At 38.0% G+C, this 15471-nt stretch overlaps 2 protein-coding genes across 2 annotated transcripts in view; both read left to right on the plus strand.

Annotated features, from left to right (window-relative positions):
- Positions 1-2581: 2581 nt before the first annotated feature.
- Positions 2582-11873, plus strand: LOC118767012. The gene is made up of 5 exons (XM_036510918.1): positions 2582-2589; positions 4264-4280; positions 6980-7054; positions 11243-11409; positions 11841-11873. The coding sequence occupies exons 1-5, from the start codon at positions 2582-2584 to the stop codon at positions 11871-11873; spliced, it is 300 nt and encodes a 99-aa protein (XP_036366811.1).
- Positions 11874-12231: 358 nt separating this feature from the next.
- LOC118767013 overlaps positions 12232-15471 on the plus strand; it is a 32157-nt gene continuing 28917 nt past the window's right edge. Inside the window, exon 1 of the mRNA XM_036510919.1 lies at positions 12232-12340. Coding sequence (XP_036366812.1) covers positions 12232-12340 — 109 coding nt within the window. The remainder of the gene's footprint in view (positions 12341-15471) is intronic.

Raw genomic sequence — 15471 nt, forward strand, 5'->3', positions numbered from 1 at the left:
ACAAGATCCTATTGAAAAAACTATCCAACATTGGTGTCTCTGGAAAGTTACTGAAATGGATCAAGTGTTTCCTGACAGACAGATCTCAACATGTTGTAGTTGAAGGGGTAAAATCAAGCCCAGCCAAAGTCAGTAGTGGCGTTCCGCAAGGCACTGTGCTGGGCCCACTTCTTTTCATCATTTACATTAATGACATTAATGACATCATCAAGCACAGCAACATAAAAATCTTTGCAGATGATTCCAAGCTACAGAAGGTCATAAATGAGGCGAGTGACCGTATATGCCTTCAGTCAGATCTACTGGCTGTTATCCAATGGGCAGAAAAAAACAATATGCTGCTGAACGAGGATAAATTTGAATTAATCCACTTTGGAAATGAGGATGCCCTGAAACTCCCATACTCCCTTCCTTCAGGTGAAACTCTCGCGGCGTCCAACAACATCAAAGCCTTGGGAGTAATTGTGGACAACAACATAAGCTGGGCCACTCATATAAACACCAAAGTTGACATGGCCCACAGAATGTGTTCCTGGATTCTCAGAACTTTCCAGTCGAGAGATATCCACACCATTATCCTTCTCTTCTCCACTTTTGCCCGACCCCACCTTGAATACTGTTGTCCACTGTGGTCCCCCCACACAATACAAGGTATCATAAAAGTTGAAGCACCTCAAAGGGCAATCACAAAAAAGATAGATGGCATGACAGGCCTCGACTATTGGGGTCGACTAGAAAAGCTAAAACTCTATTCTCTCCAACGTCGTCGTGAGCGCTACATCATCTGCATGATGTGGAAAATATTCCATCAGCATTGCCCAAATGATGTTGGCATCACCTTTAAGGTACATCCAAGGCTTGGGCCCCGTGCCATCTGCCCAAAACAAAAATCGCACTCTCATCGCATAACAACAATACGGCACAATTATTTCACCTCAATTGGCCCCGCTCTCTTTAACATTACACCAAAACTCATTAAAAAAGAAACTGACCCTATAGGGTTCAAGAAGTCTTTGGACAGATTCCTTCAAGAAATCCCGGATAAACCCCCTACACCCGGATATGTCTCTGTAAACAATAACTCTCTACTTGAGTGGGCCATAGTGCCCAAATTCTGACTTGAAAGACTTCACCAGGTGGTGCTATTAAGTTAGACATGGCCTGGCCAATAATGGCCGAAACCTATCAAAGTAAAGTATCAAAGTATATATATAATATATATATATATATATATATATATATGTATATGGATACATATATATATATAACTGTATCCATATATACATACATATACACACATCCCAATTAAACACAAAGAGGTGGAATTGTACTCCTGTCCGATCGCTCTTCCACCAGACATAATGTAATGGTGGGTTTCTAGCATGGCCACGCCCTGTCGCTGGCAAACGTTTAGCCCTATTAATATTAGTGTTAAGTATTATATCTAGACGTACACTTACACACACGCACAGAAACAGACACATGCAAACATAACACACACACACACACATAGGAATACGTACATTTTAACACACTTTATCTATTTCTCTCCATCGGGACGGAGTGGGAAGGTGAGGTGAGTTTTTTTGAATCTTTTTCTTTCCAACTGAAAATAAAAAGTGCGATGCAATTGCCAATGTAGATCGGTGAATTCGTAAATGTTTGACTGTAATTCACGTTGGTTTTTATATATGACAATATACGATATAGGATACAGAATACAATAACATACAATACACACGGAAACAACAAAAAAAAACAACACCCACACACTCATACACACAAACACACACACATACGCACGACAGATAGTGACAGCCGTGCTCAATATAGCACGAAGAACCACACTATACAGTGTATGTCCACTCACATATTGTAGTTTGCGTTTGTGTGTGTATGCGTATAGTAGTATATAGTATAATTTCTGCCTATTTATGGCGTGTATGTTGCGTGTAGTACGTGCATACCTATACATTGAGATATGTATTGTATATATATATATATATATATATATATAATAATATATAATATATATATATATATATATATATATATATATATATATATATATATATATATTATATATATATATATATATATATATATATATATTGTCCGTATGGAGGCGTAGTGGCCCAGTGTTTAGGGCAGCGGACCACACGGTTGTAGGATAGCGGTTTTTTCGATTCCCAGATTGGGCGTTGTGTGTGTTTAAAGCTCCACGTGTCTCATGAAGTGGGTTTGTTGTGATCTCTGCTGTACTCTTTTCGCTACATCTTTCCTCCCTTTCTTCTGTTGGCCTGCTCGCTTAAAAACCACGGGGGTGGCGTCATTTGAAGGTTAAAAAAACACGCGAAGCGCATTGTGATGGCGATATGTATGTCAGCACAACTGATAGCCGTGGTCTGTGACTCTCATCACAGAGATATGATTTTGATTTTTGATTGATTATTTTTCCATTTTTCAGCTAAGAGCCTGTGGCCATGCTGGGGCATGCGCGGCACCGCCATCATCATACGCACACCATACAACGCACCACAAACGAAGCATCCACACGACACATACACACATACCCGCACAGATGTCCACGTATAACCTTTAACGAACAATACCTCAACAGATACGCACACACTTATACCACATGGGCACAGACACACACGCACATACACGTACTTAACGTACACCCACGCACGCACATTACAACCCACACAAACAAATCTCCATAAAAACCCACATACACACGCATGCACAAATTCACATACAACCGATACATATACATCCACACAATAAATGCCTACACGCGCACACGCACATCACACATACGTAAACTACACTATAGACAACAGACACACACCACACGCAAAAACATGCGCACACATACGCACGCACACAAGCACACGAATGCACACACCCAACTCGACGCCATACACACACAAACACCCATACATACACAGAAACACTACCAAACACCCACACACACGATACTATACATACACGCACAACAACACACACTACTTCAAAACTAGCAGTACCTACTACTTGACCTGTGGTAGAGACAAAAGGAGCCACGCCAATTCCTTCGTTGACCTTATCACTACTAGCCCTACAACACGCAAAGAATAACAGCCACAACCACACACACATACCACACACCACACGTGTCATCATTGCACTCATACACACATACCAACACACCGCACACGCGAGACCCGCAAACGCACATATCCACACTTACACACACATTCCCTCCTCCTCTACCACTCTCCTGTCTTTGAAAGAACTTTTCTTTCACCCATTTCCTCCGGTCATTCAAATGTGACCGCGCGTGTGGACCGTTGGCGAGTTTTTTTTCCTCTCTGTTTTCCCTCCTCTGGATCTTTCCTCGTCGTATGTTTCCGACGAAAGCTCCGCTCGTACCGTTATCGCTCCTTCTTTCCTTCTTTCCTGAGCGTCCGATGATACTATATTTGTTTCCAGGTCGTCCTCACGTGGCTGTGTTCCTTTGTGCTTTCTTGTTGGATTAAATTTAAGTATATATATATAATATATATGTATATATATATATGTATATACTATATATAATATATATATAGAATATTGTGGGTGTGGGTGTAGTGTGGTGTGTGGTACTAGTATAGATTTACTACGGACTATATGGTATAATATATAGGTGATGTGGGAAACATTGTGTGTGTAAATGCTGTAATGTGTGTTGTAGTTGTGGTTTACTAGTCATGCAAATTGGAGGTGGGGTTTCTGTGATTTTTGAACGCACCGAAAAGCTGTCAGTGGATATACTCTCCTTTGCAGCAGTGTGCGCTGTGTCTAGCACGACCCATCATCGGAAATTTTGACACCTCACGTCGGGTTTGATGTCCTACATCTCTCATAGAGTAAATTTGGAGGAAATTTGGTTGTTCATTCGCGGGTACCAGAGAACCAATGAGGGGATAGACTTGCCCTTGAACTTTGACGTCGGCGTAAATTCATGTTTATCTATCTTCTTAGATTCACCAAAGGATGTCATTTGAAATTCAGATTTTTATTGTCTGATATTGTTCAGAAAATCCTTTGACTGGATGGAAGCGCCTTCTAGAAGATTACTAAGGGGTTGAGATGGTAGTGTTGGCAATGATACCTGTCCAATATGTTGCATTGTTTTAAGTTCTAAACGATACTAAATACCCTGAAGTTCTATTTATATGATGCTATTTCTATTTTTTCACAGAACCGTTTCATCTCCAAGAAATCTCTCGACGATAAACCTGATGACACACCAAGTAAGAAGTGATTTTATGGCTAAAGTCTTTTACCCGTGACTCATTAACTAATGGTTTATAATTTCACCAACTTTGAATTAGTTCCACATTACTATCCTTATGTCCACAATAATATATACTAAGACACTTGCCTGAATTTATTTCAAACTATATTGTACTTTACAATAATTTCCTGAATAAAATGCTTTTATATACTATGCCATTTATTTGTGTGTTTATGAGTATATATGCAGTGCTACGTCGATAATTGTACCAAGCCCTCTTCATCTGAGAATCAAATGCCCGAGCTGGCGCTTCACTGCGTTTATATCTACAATTCAGCATTCTGTCCACTCTTGTGCTTCCAATCGTTCGTGAATAGAGACCCGAAATAATGATGTTCCACTTTCCGACACAGTGCGTATTTGTCAATCCTTCCTTGGGGTACTCGGCAGCCAACCAATTCAGTGCACGTTGTTGGTGACCATCAGACGAATCAGGTAGCAGCATGTCGTCTGCAAATAACAGTCGACCGATCACGTAGAGATGGATTGGGATACCTCTACCACAATGGCTGCGCATATTCAACCAGATCACAAAAAGAATGTGAGAAGGTGCACTAACAATGCACACTTCAATAGAGTGAAACCTTCTCGTTGAAAAATTTCAACTTTTACATAAATACAATCATTTGAACATCCATATAAGTACTTTATGGCAACCATTAAAATCACCTTCCTGGTAAACCATCCGTAACATGCCCCAGGGCACGTGATCGTGTGCATTTTCGTGGTTTACAGCGAATAAATCTTGGAAATGCTTCAACGATTTCTTGAAGATCTGTCTTTGAACGACTATGTGGTCGGGTGTAGTGCGTCCTGGACAGTAATCTTGGGCGCGACAATTTCCCTAAATATCTTTTCCTGTCATTTAGTGTAGGCTTTTCTATAATTAGAACACAAACTTTGGTCTCTGTTTGAAAAATTGTGATTATCACACCATATTACCATTGCCTTGGTGTTTTTTGAAGAGGTCCCATCAACCTAGCGTACACGTGTCACTCAGAGAATACCATCTGTATTCAAGGTTTATAAAATATCAAGCCGAACGTGCTTTTCACCAGCAGCTTTATCACTTTTAAGTGAGTTTAGCTCAAATAAGCGTTCAACCGAAGAAGAACCTGCCGAAAATAATAATACAACCACGAATCCATTTCGATGTCCAACTTCATTCAGGCGGGTCACTCTCAATTTGGATGCAAAAGTCTCCACATTTTCGTTTCTGATTCCAGCATCCACTGCGGCTTCCAACTGTATTCTGTAGGTCGCACTGGACTTACCAATTTCCAGTGTTCGGCAGACCGTAGAAATTTTCAGGTTTTCAGATATGTAGGTAGTGCGAGTTGACAATTCCACCCCTCCTTTTACCCGAACGTTCAGCAAAGAGTGAAAGATGACCGAACACTATCAGAAACCTCTGTCACCAAGTATTTCTATACCAGGCACCCTTATAAATATCCCTGTCTTCAAATAATATCTATACCATAGAGAGGAGAGTGTGTATCCTGCACAGAAGCCTGCTAAGACCTCTCCATTAAGTTCACTGACGACGTTCCTTCCAATCAATCCTTCTCACGGTTATCAGTGCCAAGGTGTGCACTGAAGTCTCCTTGCAGGACAAATGACTTTACCCCAAATATATCTAAAGCTGAGATGAATTTGCTTAGGAAGGATTTGTATTTGACCTAGCTGTTTGCTGCATATACTTTCAACAGCCACAGTGGTCTTTCATATTCAGCCTTAGTTTCAAGAGGTGAACCCTCACACCTAGTAGGTTTCACTCCATTATACAATCCGAAAGCTGGGGATTGAGAGTATCCTAATCCCACCTGTGCAGACATTGTTGGCACCACAGTTGCGTAGTGGAGTTTCAAGCCTATATCCAGGTGTACGCTATCGGAGAAAGGAAATTTTGTAGAGGAGACACCGATTATATCTTACAGGCAGATTATATCTAACAATTTTGACGTTTTAATTCTCAATTATTAAAGGTTGTTCCCTTCTTGATCTGCTTTCGTGTCCTGAGACCGTCAATTTTGAGCTCCCACCCCACGCACGCCAGATTAATTTGCAGGCTTCTTGCTGGTTGCACCGGTATTGGGTGGGTTGTGCTATACATTTATCGATCGGACTCCTCTACTCGAGATACGGATGCGATGTCTTTTAACTAAATCGACAAATGATGCGGTATGGTTGTTATTTTCATATTGTAGTTATGATGGCCTTATTTGCGCCGAGTTCCAAACTGATATTTGTAATTGACCGATGAATATTCGCACCTGGCGAATATTTTATCATTATTCTATTGAGTTTTATCATTATTCTATTGAGATTTATATATACTCATACCCAAGTTTACGTATCATACATACATCCGTTCATAGCGGAGACCGATACACATTCTGATATTCTGAGATTAATCTCTGAAATCTTTGACATCAACGTCAACAACAGGCTCAACAGACAAATGTCTTTTTTCTTTCTTTACAATTTATTCTTATTATTTACATCTTTCGTTCTGACTTTCATTCATTCACTCGTTCTTTCTTAAATTCTATAATTTTCTCTTCTCTATCAATTCCTTCTCATCCAACAATCTACTTTGTAAATGATTCCCCAATTCTCTCTTTTAAACTACATTATTCCATTTTAATTTCACAGAACCCGGTCTCGGATCATTGTATACCCGGTGGGGCAGAACAACTTGTCCTCCTTATTCAAAACTTGTATATGAAGGTTAGTATAATTTATATTTCTGATCTCTCATTCTCTTTTTGTCTTTCTCTTGTTCTCTTTTTATACCTCTCATTCTCTCTTTTTGTTGCCTCTCTTTCTCTCTAACCCTCTCTCTCACGCACACGCACACACACTCAACCTTTGTCGGGTTGTCTAACATAAACATTCTCAAATCCTCTTATGGTATGTCACGTTTCAAACGTCTATACCTGTAGACTATACAGACACTACACAAGACTGCTTACTCCTTTGTAGGTATTTGGTCATATCAGAATATTATAAGTTGTCTACTACGGACCAAGTGAAAATGATGCTAATTGGTGATCAATTGTACAGGCTACGGATGGTGGTATTGTACGTGAGTGACTAGAGCTGAATAGTGGCCACTTGACTACTTTTAACTAGAATGCGCAATGATCGTATGTGTGGGCTAAATTGAATAGAGTCTATTAGAATTGATGACAGTGACTGTAAATGGTGAAAGGAATAAACACACAATGTAGAATGAGGACTGGACAAGCCAATGCTTTAAGTGATGGAAAAAGCTAAGGACTGTATTCATTAAGTAAAATAGAGAGACTAAATATTAGTGAGAGAACACAACAGAGTACAGAATGCACTTCTATTCTTCTCCGCCTCACCGAAATCGTCCTATCGCTAAAACCTTGCTCTTTTCATGCACCACATCACCTCATTAATTATCCAGTATATCTTTGTAAGGTAATTCCGAAACTTCCAATTCAAAACTGCTGCTACAAACTGCGTCCCCAATCAACCTCACATTCCTTAGAAATGCTCTGAATCTGCTCTTTATAAACCCTATACGTATGTTTTTTCGGTCGCCGCTTCCATCACCAAAAATATCCCCGTTCACTCGTGAACAAATTTTCCATTTCGGGTAAACACGAGTACATGCGTTACAGAATTCCTTTCTTTTTCTCCTTCTATTAACATCCACGCAAAAACACTTCCCCATGGTAACATACATAATAATCCACGTCATCACCTCAAATACTTACCCGTATAAACACAACATATATATACATATAACTACATATATTATATATATATATATATATATATATATATATATATATATATATATATATATATATATATATATATATATATATATATATATATCAAAATAAAAACAAGATGCGAAGGATTCAGCGGTACATATGTTTCGGGCCTTTATTAGACAGATTTATAACAATGCATAATGTATGTCTGTGGCCTTCTTCAGCCGCGCACAACAACTTCCACAAGGGCATGTGTTACATCAAAAATTCTTGGTTGGGGATGCAAATCCTCCCATTCGCGTGCGACATAATGCGGCAGCAGCATAGAATTGAAGCGTCCATCTCTTTCTTCCCTCAATGTAGGATGAGGAAAAATGGATGTTGAAGTAATGTAAATAAATAAATACATGTATATACGTGAAGATGGAGGGGCGAGAATTCAGGACGAGGGATAAAAAATGTATAAAAAGTGTAAGTATAGAAAAATATAAAAATGTAGAGCATAAAGATATAAAGAGATATAAGGAGATGTAAAGGGGGTATAAAGAATATAAAGAAATATAAAGAAATATAAATAAATGTAAAGGCATAAGGTTATAAAGTAAAATAGAAATAGAAATAAAAATAAAAGTAAAAAAACATGATAAAAATGTAACAAAATATAAAAAAAATATAAAGATAAGGGATGTATAGAGGTTAAGGACCAAGCATGGTGGTCAGGAGATTGATAAAGTTTAGTTGTAGAATTGTCAGTAAATCAACAGTTTCGTCTGGGGACCTAATGCGTTGTAAATCAGAGCTGTTGAGCGTTTAATCTGGTTCCTTGAATTATTTGGACTTCTAGTACATACATACCAACATGGATACACACACCCATATACACGCGTACATATACGCCTCCAAGCCTATAAGCATACACACGCACTCGCGTGTAAACATGCATATAAACACACACACACCCACACGTACGTGCGTACACATACATACATACAACAGAATATCCGCATGTATACACGGACACTATACATGTACACACTCACATGTACATACGCGCGCCCATCCCCACATACACACACGCATATGCCCACGCTTCCAGGTCTAGATATAAGATATTAAAGGATGTATATAAGAGCGTATGTAAGGAATCACGTCTATGCGTGCACGCACACACGGCTGTGTGTACGTATGTGCGTGCACACATACACCTACACACACACACAGAGACATAGGGGTATAGTTATAAGATATCAAAATATGCATGTACATATATGCGCGCGTTTATGTATGTATGCGTATACATACGTACACGGACGCTCGCATAGTCAAAAGTGGATCTATAGGTAAGTAAATAAACACATATAGAGATGTAAAGCGATAAGTTAGGGGTAAGAATGAGGGTAAGGGTAAAAATTAGAAATAAAAGTAAGAAATACAGTATAAAATAAGAAATACAATGTAATAGTTAGAAATGAAATATAAAAATTATAAAAATTATAAGAGTTAAGGTAAGGGATGAAAATGAAAATGAGAATAAATGGAAGTAGAATAAGAGTAAAAATAAAATAAAATAAAATAAGATAAAAATATAATTTAACATGAGATGAAGGTGGTTGAAAGTTAGAGGTGTGTGTTAAAAGTGTCCACGTAGGGGCGGGCGGGGGGAACTGAAAATTGGAAGGGTGGGAAGTGGAGTTTGGCGGTGTGCGTTCAACATCCGAGTTAGAAATGTGAAAGGGTATAGATATAGGGAAGTAAAGAGACTATATAGGAAGGATATGGGTGTAGGAGAAGAAATATTTAGGGAAAAGAAGTCATATATGGGAGACAAAATTTGTATATATAGGAGGAAAATGCAGGGAAACATATATGCACATACACACACCCACACACACACACACGCACATATATATATATATATATATGTACATATACGTACACATATGTGAACATACATATACATACACACACACATACGCATATACATATTCTATGCTGCTGCCGCATTATGTCGTACGCGAATGGGAGGATTTGCATCCCCAACCAAGAATTTTTGATGTAACACATGCCCTTGTGGAAGTTGTTGTGCGCGGCTGAAGAAGGCCACAGACATACATTATGCATTGTTATAAATCTGTCTAATAAAGGCCCGAAACATATGTACCGCTGAATCCTTCGCATCTTGTTTTTATTTTGATCAATTTACTCCACCACCTACACCATCAAACGGTATACACAGGTGCTTATAATTATCAAGTACTCACCCCGAATTTCTATACTCTCTCTCTCTCTCTCTCTCTCTCTCTCTCTATATATATATATATATATATATATATATATATATATTTATATATATATATATATATATATATATATATATATATATATATATATATATATATATATATATATATATATATATATATATATATATATATATATATATATATATATATATATTGTTATATATGTTATATATCTGGCAGACTATTGACAATGAAACGGAAGGTCTTATCATATATTATAGTTAAATATTTTAAACAATGTTGCTATGAATACAGTTGAAGTTTAGGGTTTTCCAAAGAATTATTTAGAAGAATATTATAACAAAAGGATAGAAATTGTTGAATATTTTTCTATTCATAAGTATTCATAAATTTCTTGATAATTTTATTAACTTCTATGCTGAAGTAGAGACAACGTGATCTTTGAGTATCTCCTTAACTTCTTGGAGATTTTAGGTATAATTATACTAATGTGTCAATCTGTTTTAATTTAATTAAATCCTATGTATTGGTGCAGCTGAAGATTCCACTATATTTTAAATTGATGTGATTATTGTATTGTTCAATTAAATGGAGTTGCATGAAACAATTGTACTGCATTATCTCTGGATATCCTTGTTACTTACTTTGATATATGTGTATATATATATATATATATATATATATATATATATGTAAAGAGAATGCAAATGCACTGCTACGTTCTCGTGCATACAGTATCACACAGCTTACACTCATATAACACTAACATATACACCACAATTCGTTCACACGCGAGTAAACATGACTTCTTTTAAGGGTTAAAATGTAATGAATGTTTCCGTTAGTTCATATATAATTTTGCTTAATATCTTTTTTACTTGATTTATTCTTACCAATTCTAGGTGTTGTTGGTGGACAACATTATACCCATACTGGTGGCGGAAGTAATCTCTTGTGTCTACCCAACGATCCCATTTGGGCCAATTATACGACTGAAGTTGAAGAAGGTGGTTACATTTATGGCAGTGAATATGAAATATCCCACTACTCAAATAAACTCTTTTCTTTTGCAAACGCTGAATCAATTCATGATCACAACGTTCCGTGCGCTGTCTGTTTGACACGACAACCTGCTGTTTTTATGATGTTACCAGCCAGGACACAGTGTTACGCTGGTTGGACAGCTGAATATTCAGGATATTTGATGACCGAGGGTTCTGGTCATAAGGGCAGACTTGAATATGTGTGTGTGGATTATGCACCAGAAGCTGATCCAGCGGGTTACAGAGACGAAAATGGAGCTCTATTATATTTCGTTCAGGCTGCTTGTGGTTCATTGCCATGTCCACCGTATGTCAATGGTCGAGAATTAACCTGCGTTGTGTGCAGTAAATACTGAATCGAATTTACATTCGTTTTTACATGAAAATTTATGTTGGCGAATCATAAAATATAATATAATAAAGCAACATATACGTTTCTTGTAATTGTGTTTCGCAGTATTTTATCCAACTAATATATGTCGTTAAATAAATTGCTGCTACAAGTTTTCAGAAAATATTCAAAACGAAACAACAGAGACGTCATAGAATGTGACAAATAGTTTGAGAGAACGATGTAATCCTCAGAGAATGATTCTAGAATACATTGTATGAGGTTCAGTTTATCAAATTTAAATGTTGAAATAAAATGATGATTCGTTTAAATGTGTGTTGTATTCCGTCTTAAAATGAAAACAATCCCCAAATGAAACACCTCCGTACAAATATATCACCCTTTCATGATCAATCTTCAGAAAACACGATAAAAGCTTATAACTAACATCACTAAATCATGATGGGTTAATAAAAAAAATACTCCCATACGTATCATTGTAACTACAATCGATGCGATGAAAGTTCTGCAATCCAATCGCGGATATTACCTAATAAATGTTGACAACCTTACTACTTGTCAGGTTACTAACACATTGAAGTTTTCACGAAACACTTTCGACAAGGGTATAAGTACACGTCCCACGAAGAACTATTTTCAACCTACATTCACATATTCCAGCTTTTCTACAAAAATCACACACACAGCCTCGCGTCACATTACACACGCAGCCTCTCATCGTTCCCTGAAAACTCATGTGCCAAAATAAAATGTGAAACCACCAAGAAATAAGAGTAGACTTCAAGAACGGCATCAACCGAATCTACAGCAACACCACAAAACATCGAGTTCAACAAATTATCGCGATCTGTAACATAAAACTATCAAACTCGCAGAAGAGGAACTTGCTTCGAGATACATGCATACAATAACTGTAACACACATAAACGACTTAGTAAGGAAAGGAAGACGACTTATAAAATATACATTAGGTGGAATCAGTGCAACATGTTGAGTCTTTCACACTATACCCAGCATGATTGCTCCTTGTATGTGGGAGTTTGTAGAATGGCTGCCAGATAAACGAAGGTATCCGTGGAAAGAGGGATCTGTGGGTGGCAGCACGTTTTTTGTCCGATTCATTGCGTGCCATAAGAATGCTCGATTGTGAAAAAGCTAGAGAAAAAGAATAATAATTAAGTAATATGAAAGCACGAAATGCAAATTGACAAATGAATATATGGAAACATTCAACATGGCGTTTCCAGTGAACAGTATTAGCGCTCAGTATTAGGCATAAGCAATTTTTAGTTTCGTTAAAATGTGCTAATGGCATATTTCAAACTCTAAACGCAAATTCTGTGCAAAAAGTTGCAAAAACAGCATATCAGTCCAGTGCTGCTCCCTATCGGGTTCCAGTTCAGCCGTTATCAAAAGAAAATACCGAAGAGGGGAATATCTGGACAAACTTAAAGCCATAGCTTTAACTAAAACATAGTCAACAACAACGAGTAAGTGACGCCATTAGAGCGCCAGGCTGGAGTCTGTCGTGAGTTACCTCCCTTCGGTATTTCTCTCTGATAAATTCTTCGCTAGAGGAGTTGACTTCAAACTTGTGCCCCAACAGTAACTGCGGTCGCTCGTACGTGCCCGCATCTTTCCTTGTGTGTGTGTGTGTGTGTGTGTGTGTGTGTTTGTATGCGTGTGTTTGTATGTGTGTGTGTGTGTGTGTCAGTGTGTGTGTGTGGGTGGGTGTTTGTGTGTTTGCATGTATGTGTGTGTGTGTGTGTGTCAATGTGTGTATGTCAGTGTGTGTGTGAGTGTCAGTGTGTGTGTGTGTGTGTGTGTGTCAGTGTGTGTGTGTATCAGTGTGTGTGTATGTATCAGTGTGTGTGTGTGTGTGTATCAGTGTGTGTGTGTGGGTGTGTGGGTGTGTGGGTGTGTGTGTGTGTGTGTTTTCATGTGTGTGTGTGTGTAGGTGTGTGTGTCAGTGAGTGTGTGTATGTCAATGTGTGTGTGAGTGTCAGTGTGTGTGTGTCAGTGTGTGTGTGTCACTGTATGTGTGTGTCAGTATGTTTGAGTGTGTTTGTCAGTGTGTGTGTGTCAGTGTGTGTGTGTCAGTGTGTGTGTATGTGTGTATGTCAGTGTGTGTGTGTGTTTGTCAGTGTGTGTGTGTATGTGTGTGTATCAGTGTGTGTGTGTGTGTGTGTGTCAGTGTGTGTGTGTTTATGTGTGTGTGTCAGTGTGTGTGTGTATGTCAGTGTGTGTGTGTGTGTGTGTCAGTGTGTGTATGTGTATGTGTGTGTCAGTTTGTGTGTGTATCAGTGTGCGTGTGTTGGTGTGGGTTTGTTTGCATGTGTGTGTCATTGTGTGTGTATGTCAGCGTGTGTGTGTGTGTTTGTGTGTCAGTGTGTGTGTGTGTGTCAGTGTGTGTGCGTCACTGTGTTTGTGTGTCAGTATGTGTGTATGTTAGTGTGTGTGTGTGTCAGTGTGTGTGTATGTGTATGTATGAAAGTGTGTTCGTGTGTATGTGTGTCGTTGTGTGTGTGTGTATGTCTATGTGTGTGTGTGTGTCAGTGTGTGTGTGTGTGTGTCAGTGTGCGCGAGTGTATGTGTGCCAGTGTCTCTGTGTCTGTGTTTCAGTGTGTGTTTGCGTGTCAGTGTGTGTTTAAGTGTGTGTCTGTCTATTTGTCGGTTGAACAAAATACTTCCCACACTGAATATTAAAACAGTTTCCCAAGAATAACAAATAAAATTAATTAAAAACATTAGTAAATAAATATATCATAATATATCCAGAAACAGGAATCATTTCACTTTACACGTGTCTCTCATTCATCAAAATATTTTGCTAATTATTGTGTGACAATATCAAACCATCTCTTTCCAATAATTAAACCTGTCAGACAAGTTCACACCCGCTTTTACAGTTCCACCAATCGCATTGGTTCATAAATTTACGATAAGATCTATGCCAGAGCTGGGTTGTTGTGCGCTCAATAAATACGTGGAATTCAGTTACAGGTCTTCAGCTTAAACCTCGCATCTCGATCTTTTGTTGAAGCCACACGAAGTATCACGTACGACCGACAACTGTCACCAGAATGGATTTCGCACAACTGTCCAGGAATATTTCGCAGCGTTATTCCATTTCTTCTCTCATAGCTTTTGGGGTTCTTCTCGTTCTGACGATCGTGATTCTTCATCAAGATTCAAGAATAGGAAAAATGGAAGAGAAATCGAATGCGGTAAGTCATGGATTTTGTGTTAATATATGTATGTCTTTATGTATTTATATATGCATGTATGTATGTATGCATTTACGTATGTATGTATTAATATGTGGATGTATGTATGTACCGATGGATGGATGGATGTAAGGATGTATGCATGAATCACGTACATATGTTCCTATGGAGCACACACACACACATAAGATCACACACGTAATCACACACGAACACACAGGCGCACACACCTAAATATACATATATATACATATACGTATAATTGTATATATAATATACATATATATGTATATATAAATATACATATATATGAATATATTAGTGCCTGAACATATATGGATATATATATACAAACAAATACATGCGTGTGTGTATCTATCACTGTATCTCTCTGTCTATCCCTCTCTCTCTCTATTTATCTATATATATATATGTATGTGTGTGTGTGTGTGTGTGTGTGTTTGTATATAAATATATTCTTTTAACCGTTTCAGTCATTTGACTGCGGC

This window comes from Octopus sinensis, linkage group LG18 (assembly GCF_006345805.1).
Source record: "Octopus sinensis linkage group LG18, ASM634580v1, whole genome shotgun sequence".
NCBI lineage: Eukaryota > Metazoa > Mollusca > Cephalopoda > Octopoda > Octopodidae > Octopus > Octopus sinensis.